Source organism: Paroedura picta, chromosome 1 (assembly GCF_049243985.1).
Source record: "Paroedura picta isolate Pp20150507F chromosome 1, Ppicta_v3.0, whole genome shotgun sequence".
NCBI lineage: Eukaryota > Metazoa > Chordata > Lepidosauria > Squamata > Gekkonidae > Paroedura > Paroedura picta.
In genome coordinates this window covers 11,363,305-11,373,426 of record NC_135369.1, presented here as the reverse complement: position 1 = coordinate 11,373,426, position 10,122 = coordinate 11,363,305, and the positions used below count along the sequence as shown (strand labels likewise).

The following is a 10,122-nucleotide window of genomic DNA, read 5'->3' as shown; positions in this document are numbered from 1 at the left end:
ATATTGGAATGTACAAGGTTCGCCTGTGCTTTATTCGGCAGTATATGAAGAGCGGCCTGCAGGGGGCATCAGAGGCGATGTGTATTTAGCATAGTTGAAGAAGAAGAGTTGGTTTTTATGCTCCGTTTTTACTGTCCGGAGGAGTCTCAAAGTGGTTTACAATCGCCTTCTCTTCCTTTCCCCACAACGGACACCCTGTGAGGGCGGCAGGGCTGAGAGAGCCTTGTGATTACTGAAGCAGAAGAGTTGGTTTTTATAATTTTTTATGTCTTACTTTTCACTACCCGAAGGAACCGCAAAGAGGCTTACAACAGACACCCTGGGAGAGAGGTGGGGCTGAGACAATATTGAGAGAATTGCTTTGAGAGAACAGCTCCATGAGCACTGTGACCACTTGGCTGGCTCCATCTGCAGGAGCGAGGAATCAAACCCGGTTCTCTGAATTAGAGTCCTCTTCTCTCATCCACAACACCAAGCTGGAGAATTGAGTGGAATGTTTGTTCTTCCATCTCCCAAAATACTGGAACCCGGGACCGTCCCATGAATTTGGTGAGCTATGGATTTGGGATCGACAGAAAGGCACCTTGCGGTGTTGAACCCACAAGGCCCTTGTAATCTCATGAAGGGAGCTTCAGCTCTGAAGCAGTTATGCCTCCCTCAAATTTTTTTTGGTCTCTGAGGCACTCCTGGCCTGAAACCTAGCTTGATTTAACATGCTGGACTCCTGCAACAAGATATCTGACAAGCAATCTTGGACAGCCTGAATTTAAGTTGAGGCAAATTCAAGAAGGAGGGGGAAGAGCTGTCATTCTCAAGGATGGCAAAATGGATCCTCCCTGTTCAGGGGCAGTATACCTCAATGCCGGTCGCTAAAAGGCAACCGGGCAGCTTTTGAGCATTTTGCTGGCCACTAGGGGGTGCCTTTCAGCCGTAATCTTGAGAATCCCAGATATAAGGCAAGGAAATTTCAGAGGAGATGTTATCTTCTGTGGCTTCCCTCCACCAAATTCTCCCAACACTGAAACGTTTTTTTCCTCCAACTGAGGAGGCCTTTCAGCCTTGGGAAAAGTCATTCTTGGGAGGAATCCTTTCTCCCTCGAAGGCTTGGCAGAAGATGGTCATAGGATGCTCTTGAAAGAGTCCTTGAAGCCATCTCAAAGAGAGCATCTCTCTGTGCACCCCCGTATCTTAAGGGCTTGGCTTACGGGATGTGCGCAAGCAAAAGATGAAACCTCGTAAAATTCAGTATGTAAAGCACTAAGTGTGAAGATCAAGCGTGAAATTGGGAGATCATCAGCTCCTCCCTAGGGAAAAAGCAAGATTCTCAGGTTCTGGCTGGTTTTTATACCCTGCTTTTCACTACCTGAAGGAGTCTCAAAGCAGCTTACAATCACCTTCCCTTTCCTCTTCCCACAACAGACACCCTGTGAGGGAGATGAGGCTGAGAGAGCCCTGAGATTAATGAAGAAGAAGAGTTGGTTCTTATATGCCTCTTTTCTCTACCCGAAGGAGGCTCAAAGCAGCTTACAATCATCTTCCCTTCCTCTCCCTACAACAGACATCCTGTGGTTGCCTGGATAGCCTCTTCCAACTCTACAGGAGCTCTGACAGAACTACTGTGAGGACAGCTCTAAAAGGGCTGTGATTGGCCCAAGTTCATCCAGCTGGCTGTATGTGGAGGACCAGGGAATCACTCAGTTCTCCAGATCAGAAGTCACTGCTCTTAACCTGACCAGGCTAGGAGGAGCATGCATTGGCCTACTTATGATACCATTGCTTCAGTTATAAAGCTTATAGCAAGCGTGGTATATTGGTTAAGAGGGGCAGCTTCCACTCTAGTAAGTCGGGGTTTGATTCCCCACTCCTCCACATGCAGCCAGCTGGGTGACCTTGGGCCATTCTCAGTTCTCTCGGAGCTCTCAGCTCCAGTTGTCTCACACGTTGTCTGTTGTGAGAAGAAAGGAAGGCAATTCTAAGCCACTGAGACTCCTTCAGGGGGTATAAAAACCAACTCTTCAACTTCATAGAATCGTAGAGTTGAAAGGCGACCTACAGGCCATCTAGTCCAACCCCCGCTCAAGGCAGGATCAGCCCAAAGCATCCAGGATAAGAATCTGTCCAGCTGCTGCTTGAGGACCGTCCCTGAGAGGGAGCACAACCCCTCCTTAGGCCTCTAATTCCACTGCTGAACCCCTGGGAGTGTGAAACTTTTTTTCCTGATAGCTAGCCAGTACCGTTCTACACATAGTTTAAACCCATTCCTGCAGGTCCTCTCCTCTGCTGCCAACAGGAACCTTTCCCTGCCCTCCTCCACATGACAACCTTTCAGATACTTTTAAGAGAGCCGTCCTGTCCCCTCTCAGCTACTCCTCCCTCAGCCTTTCCTCGCAGGATGATCCCCCGGCCCCAGATCATCCTTGTCGCTCTCCTCTGCCCCCTCTCCATTTGGTCCACATCCTTTTTGATGAAGCAAGGCTTCAATAACTGCACGCAGGACTCCGGGTGGGGTCTGTCTAACATGGTATGCAATGGAACTGTGACATCTTGCAGTTTTGATGCGATGCTTGCCTTGACCCAATCCAACACCGCACTTGCTGCTGCATCACACTGTCTGCTCATATTTAGCTTAAAGGTGAAGGTATCCCCTGTGCAAGTACCGAGTCATGTCTGACCCTTGGGGTGACGCCCTCCAGCGTTTTCATGGCAGACTCAATACGGGGTGGTTTGCCAGTGCCTTCCCCACTCATTACCGTTTACCCCCCAGCAAGCTGGGTACTCATTTTACCGACCTCGGAAGGATGGAAGGCTGAGTCAACCTTGAGCCGGCTGCTGGGATCGAACTCCCAGCCTCATGGGCAGAGCTTTCAGACAGCATGTCTGCTGCCTTACCACTCTGCGCCACAAGAGGCTCTTTAGCTTACAGTCCCCAATTATCCCACAATCTTGTTCTTCCGCATCGCTATCTTTGCCTTAATACAGGGATCTCACAACCCTTTGAGCCTGTGGACCTTTTTGGCATTCTGGTGTGTGGCAGGGGAATCAAAATGGCTGCCGGAGGAGGTGGAGCCAATCGCAAAACTGCAATAGTAGTGCTTTGACACTTCAAGCAAAGCTGATCAAAAGCCCTGTGTGGCCCCAGCCACTTCCTAAAAGCACTCAATAGGACCCAGGAGGTGTGTGTTTGTGGGTGCTCATGAGGACCTGTCCGGGACCTCTGGCTGAACGGAATAAACAAACCACGGCGAAAAAGGCAGGTGGGATTTGTATCAAAAGATGTATCGTGTCCAGATCGTGTGAAGTGATGATATTGCTTTCCTCCACTCTGGTTAGACCTCACTCGGAGTACTGCGTTCAGTTTTGGCACCACAACTGAAGAAAGATATTGAGAAACTGGAGCGAGTCAGAGGAGGACAACAAAAATGTAGACAGGGTTTGGAGACCAAGCTGTAGGGGGAAAGATTGAGGGAGCTTGGTCTGTTTAGCCTGGAGAGAAGATGGCTAAGAAGTGATATGATAACCATCTTCAAATATTTGAGGGGCTGTCAAAGAGAAGATGGAGCAGAGTTGTTTTCTGTCGCCCCAGAAGATCGGACCAGAATCAATAGGTCGAAATTATTCCAAAGGAATTTTCAGCTAAACCTCCGGAAGAAGTTCCTGACAGTCAGAGCAGTTCCTCAGTGGAACAGGCTTCCTTGGGAAGGGGTGGGTTCTCGGAGTTTTTAAGCTGAGGCTAGATAGTCATCTGACAAATGATTTATGAATTTCAGGTGATTGTGGATGGGCAGGAAGGGATTGTGTCCATGCTTGTCTCGTGGCTCCTTCTTGCATGCCCAGGGTAATGGCAATCACCAATTCAGAGTCGGGAGCCAAATGTCCTCCAGTCCAGATCTTAGACAGCCCGAATTTGGGGGGGGGCATCCTCTGGTCATGAAACTGGGGTCACGGTGAGCAGGTAGTTGGTAGTTGCGAATGTCCTGCATTCTGCAGGGGGTTGGATTAGATGACCCCAGAGATCCCTTCCAACTCTATGATTCTTGGGAGATGATAGCTGAGCTGAGAGCCAGCTTGGTGTAGTGGTTAGGAGTGCAGACTTCTAATCTGGCGTGCCGGGTTCGATTCCGCACACTCCCACATGCAGCCAACTAGGTGAGCTTGGGCTCGCTACGGTACTGATAAAGCTGTTCTTACCGAGCAGTGATATCAGGGCTCTCTCAGCCTCACCCACCTCACAGGGGGAGAGGAAAGGGAAGGCGACTGTAAGCCGCTTTGAGTCTCTTTCGGGTAGAGAAAAGCGGCATATAAGAACCAACTCTTCTTCAGTAATCTCAGGGCTCTCTCAGCCCCACCTACCTCACAGGGTGTCTATTGTGGAGGGAGGGAAGGGAAGGTGATTGTAAGCCGCTTTGAGACTCCTTCGGGCAGAGAAAAGCGGCGTATAAGAACGAACTCTTCTTCTTTTTTGTGCCCCACTTTTCTTTCCTGATGGGGTCTCCAAGCGGCTGACAATCGCCTTCCTTTCCTCTCCCTCCGAAGGCACCCTGTGAGGGAGGTGGGGCTGAGGGACCTCTCAGTGAGATGTGACTGACCCAAGTTCATCCGGCATGTGGAAGAGTGGAGAATTAAACCCGATCCTCCAGACAAGCCTTAATTCGAAGGGAACTGAATTTCATGGGTGATCTCTCCATTTGTGAGTCTGACCTGGTGCAGCTCGGCTTGGCAGTGGCTCCCCCCCCCCACCCCATGATGTTTCCTCCTACCAACCCCATGGGGCAGTTTAACTTTGGAAAGTGCCCGACGTAAAAACCTGCCTCTGAACAGACATTTGAACTCGGATCTCCAGCTTCATCTTTCTCTGCACCTCGCTGGCTCATGCGTCCCGCGCACGCTGTTGCACAGACAGGTACGTGTGCTCCCTAGGGCAGATGATGTCCTCTCCTTACTCCAAGCTCGGGGGCACATCTCTCACAGATCTCTCTTATCCCCTTCATGTCTGCAATCCCCCCTTTTAATCCCTTAATCCCGTTTGCAAAATCTCGCTTTTTTTAAAGCCGTTTCTCTCTCTTTTTCTTTTGAAGTTCTGCCCAGGAGATGCCAGAGGCGAGAGAGGCTTGGCGAGAAACATCCTTGCCTCCTCCGGTCTGGAGAAAAAGAAGGAGAAAAAGAAAACCAGCATGCCCGCCCCTCCCAAGCACAGAGAACTACAGATCTAGTGGAGCTTAAGAGGCACAACTCTTCCATAAACAGAGTTCTAGAAAGGAGTGCAACAGCAGGGCCGGGTTACAAAACTTCTACTGTAGAGACAGAGGGCTGGGAGGGACCTCAAGGGTGATCTAGTCCAAAAGGCCAGCGCAGTGTTGTGGTTAAGACTGGCAGCTTCTAACCTGGAGAACTGGGTTTGATTCCCCACTCCTCAACATGTATTCAGCCGGGTGATGTCGGGCCACTTGTGGTTCTCTCAGAGCTCTCTTACCTCCCTCACAGGCTGTCTGTTGTGGGGAGAAGAAGGGCAAGCGATCCGTAAGCCACTTTTGAGACTCCCCCAGGTAGTAAAAAAGCAGGATACAAAATTCTCCGCTCCTCCTCCACATGCAGCCAGCTGGGTTACCTTGGACTAGTTAAGAGTCCTGCTAGAGCTGTTTTCACAGAGCAGTAATATTAGGGCTCTCTCAGCTCCACCTACCTCACAGGGTGTCTGTTGTGGAGAGAGAGCGGGAAGGTAAGCTGCTTTAAGGCTCTTTGGGGTAGTGAAAAGCAGGGTATAAAAACCAACTCTTCTTCTACCCAATGATGTCACCAAGTGGTTTACTGTTGACTTTCCTTCCTCTCCCCTCAACAAACATGCTGGGGAGGAGGTAGGGCTGAGAAAGCTCCCCTGGGTAGTCAAAAGCAGGGTACAAAATTCTCCGCTCCTCCTCCACATGCAGCCAGCTGGGTTACCTTGAACTAGTTAAGAGTCCTTTTAGAGCTGTTCTCCAAGAGCAGTTCTGACAGAGCTTTCTCAGCCCTACCTCCTCCCCAGCGTATTTGTTGAGGGGAGAGGAAGGAAAGTCAACAGTAAACCACTTGGAGACATCATTGGGTAGAAGAAGAGTTGGTTTTTATACCCTGCTTTTCACTACCCCAAAGAGCCTTAAAGCAGCTTACAATCACCTTCCCGCTCTCTCTCCACAACAGGTGCCCTGTGAGGTAGGTGGAGCTGAGAAAGCTGTGACAGAACTGCTCTTGGAGAACAGCTCTAACAGGGCTGTGACTGGCCCAAGGTCACACAGTTGGCTGCATGTGGAGGAGGTAAGCAATGGCTCATCCCTGCCCTGCTCTCTGTCTGCCTAAAATTCACAAGAGGTTTTCATCCAGAGCGGTTAAACCAGATTGACCCCCTTCTGCGCTAAACACAAAGATCTCAGGTTCAGGGCCTGTTTTCCAAGGAGCTGTTCCAGTTTTGACGGCGTAGCCAGGCCAGATGCAACAGTTCCAGGGGACATGGACTGAAAATATCCTGAACAAAAATGTCTCTGGTTTCATTGAAAACAATGAGCCAGGATTAGGGGTTCATGGCACTTGTAGTCCATGGAAATCTGGAGAGCCACAGTTTGGCAATTCCTGGTTTAGACCTTATAGCTACAAAAATATTCTGGCATGCTACCCTCTCCCCTATCTGGAGAGGCAGTCCAGTGTGGTAGTGTTCCTTGAAGTTTAGGAGGGCAAGCACATTTTAGAGCAAGCACATTGAAACCCAGTGGTAAATTTCTGGTGTGTGTTTGATGTACACACATGCCAGGAAAGCAGAGCTTGAAGTTGAGAAGAGAGCAGCTCTCAGAAGAAATGCTGGTTTTTTATAACCTGCTTTTCACGACCAGATGGAGTCCCTGAGCAGCTTACAGACACTTTTCCTTTCCTCTCCCTACAAGAGATACTCTGTGAGGTAGGTGGGGTTGAAAGAGCTCTAAGAGAACTGCTCTAGGAAAACAGCTCTCAGAGAACTGGGACGGGTCCAAGATCACCCAGCAGGCTGCATGTGGAGGAAAAGGGAATCAGACCCGGTTCTCAAGCTTAGAATCCACCACTCTTTATCCAAACACTATAGATAGGAAGAGAGCCATCGGCCAATTGGGGTCACTTGCAGCTGACTCAGATTTCTCACGGTCTGTTTCCTTCCTCTTTCCTCCAGCCTTAGCAGTGCAGGCTAATATATGCTATTCTTATTAAATATTATTATTATTATCATAATCATATAATTCCCCTCTCCGCCCCCCAATATAAAATTCCCATCTAGGACGACCTATGGGGAAAGCACTCTGCGCATGGTCAGAGGCCTACTTGCCCGAGACTCTTGAAAGCACTAACAGGGCTATAAATCCTTCCTTTCAGCCATTGTTAACACTCATTTGCAAACCGGGCCTAGCCCTTCTTTGCAGCCAAGGCTCCGCCTGCCTGCGATTTCCGAGCCCGCGGGCTACAGCCTCGCCATCGTGGCGGCTCCCCACCAAATTAAAGCATGCGCCACTTTCCAGCCCGGGAAACTCCCCAACCCGGGCCTGTGTCGGGCCAGCTGGTTGCAGGGCACGGCGCGCGGTGCATGACGGGGGCGCGAGTCCACCAGCCACCTCCGCAGCCTCTTCTGGGCTCGCGGCGCACTGCATTACCCGGCGTCCCTTTCTCCCCCGCAGCCCGCGGCGCGCGAAGCCCTCCGGGAGCGGTAGTCCCCGCTTGTTTCCTCCGCTGGGGGCGCCTGCGCGGCCGGGAGGTAAACAAACTCGCTTTCCCGTGGTGCTCCGCGCCGGGGCGGCGTGCGGCGGCGCGCGAGTGAGCGAGGCGAAGGCCGCGACCCGGTCGGGGGCGGGGGACGGAACAGGGCGGGTGTGAGGCGGAGGCGGCGGACCAAGATGGCGGCGTCTGGCTCGGGGGCCGCGGCGGGAGCCGGGCCGAGCTCCTCCTCGTCGTCCGCGGGCGGCGGCGGCGCTGCCGCCGGGGGGCCCTGCTCAGCCGTGGCCGCGGCCGCCGCGGCCGCCTCCAACCCGCGCAAGTTCAGCGAGAAGATCGCCCTGCAGAAGCAGCGGCAGGCCGAGGAGACGGCGGCCTTCGAGGAGGTGATGATGGAGCTGGGCACCACCCGGGTAAGGCTCCGGGGGGGGCGGGCTCGGGGGGCGCCTTTGGGGGGCCACATCCGGTCGGCGGACGGTTGAGGGGCAACAACATCCGGCCGGGGAGCGGGGAGGGCGATGGAACGGAGCGGGGGCGGCGGAGCCAATGGGAGCCGGCCTCGGCGGGGGGCGCCCGGTGATTGGCTGGATCCCTGGCAAGGGGGAAATTCTGCCTTGGGGGGGGGGTTGTTGCTCCAATGGGAGAGAGAGGGAACCTCGGGATCATTGAGTTGGATGGGGCCTCCCGGGGTCATCTAGTCCAGCCCACTGCAGATTGCAGGGGGAGGCTCAACTACCTGCCTGCTCGTCCACAGGGCCCTCAATTCCATGCCCTGATGATGGTTCATTCCCCCCCCCCCCAAAAAAAAAAAACAGATTCTCTGGCCAGTCTGGCCTGGAAAATTCATCATCTGATCTCAAAGTGGTGATTGGCATTCCCTGGGCATGCAAGAAAGGGCCACAAGAGCCAAGTATGGACACAATCCCTTCTGCCCACCCACTTGCAATCTGCCTAGATTAGTAGAATTCCTTTTAAATTGAAAGCACTTGGGAGGTTTCTTAAAGGGAAGAGGTTAATGTGGGAGTATTGGGGGCGGGTCTCTAGGAGAAATGTAAAGTTTTAATTTTAAAGCATTTGTGGGGAATAGGTTAGTGGGGGGATATTGGTGGGGAGCTTGTGTTGAATGGGGGAGGGTGAAAATGGAGGGGGGGTCTGAGAAGTGGGTCCCCTGAAGGGGGACATGAAGAGGCTGATTGTGGTTCATTAAAGAGCATTTGGTGGGGAGCAGATGAGAGGCAATTAGGGAGAGGGATATTTGAGTGATACTTTGGGATTGGCCCCTTTAATTTACTTCTGTTCCTTTACAATGTACTTAGGTGTTTTGAAATAACTATTATTATAATTACTCAGTTTCTAGTCCGCCTCTGTCGCACTGGGCTCGAAGCGGTTTACAACACATTAAAATAAACAGGCTGATACTTTATTAATTACATATTAAGTTCTAAAAATTAAACACTAAGATTAACCAGGGGACAGCCTGTAAGTCCACTAAACATGGGAGATGGGAGGGTCTTGGGCATGGCATTCGGCCAGACCATCGGGAGGGGGCTGTTTGCAGAAGAGGAGTGTTACACTGGGGGTGTAAATAGATAAAGCCTGATGCAAACAGAACTTTGCCTGCTACAATGCCACTGGTTGTCTCACCCTGTCTTGTATACTTTGATTGGTGCTGATTATTCAAGAGCCCCGTGGCACCTTTAAGAGCAACACAGCTGAATTCCAGATATATGCTTTCACGTACATGTGTGATTCTTCACACCAACACGGCTACCCACCTGCTTGGTCAAGACTTCAGGTACAAGGTTTTGGGTGTTCCAGGCTGTGTGACCATAATCTGGTGTTTTTAATCCCTGTAACTGTGGCTGGCATCTTCAGGGGGCGGAACACGGCAAAGGTGGGACTCTCTCTGTGCCAAAGGATAGAAGTATACAGGAAGAAGTCTTCCAGATTCTTTCTGTGTTTGGGGATGCTGGGAATGGAGCCTGGGGCTACTGTTAGCAGCAAAAAAGAGGACCCTTAGTAAAGGTGTTTAAATTATGTGGAGAACTATATCGGCTAGATATCAGGAAAACGTTTTTCATAGTCCGAGTAGTTCAGCAGTGGAATCTGTTGCCTAAGGAGGTTGTGGGCTACCCCACACCGGTGGTCTTCAAGACACTTGAAGATACTTCAGATATCCTGGATGCTTTAGGTTGATCCTGCATTGGGCAGGGGGTGGGACTAGATGGCCTGCAGGGTCACTTAGTCTCATTCTGCAGTGGAATGAGCTGCCTAATCTCCCTCTCACTGGCGGTCTTCAAACAGCAGCTGGACAGATCCTGTTGCTGGATGCTTAAGGGTGATCCCGCATGGAGCGGGGGTTGGACTAGATGTCCTGCAGGGCCCCTTCCAGCTCTCGGATTCTGTGATTCTATAAGCCAG

General features: G+C 51.5%; 1 protein-coding gene across 2 annotated transcripts in view; it reads left to right on the top strand.

Moving 5' to 3' along the window:
* The first annotated feature begins 7,841 nt into the window (after positions 1–7,841).
* CRTC2 (CREB regulated transcription coactivator 2) overlaps positions 7,842–10,122 on the top strand; it is a 53,224-nt gene continuing 50,943 nt past the window's right edge. For both annotated transcript variants that reach the window (XM_077321356.1, XM_077321345.1), the window contains exon 1: positions 7,842–8,114. In XM_077321356.1, the coding sequence (XP_077177471.1) occupies positions 7,884–8,114 (231 nt within the window). In that variant the 5' untranslated portion in view covers positions 7,842–7,883. The remainder of the gene's footprint in view (positions 8,115–10,122) is intronic.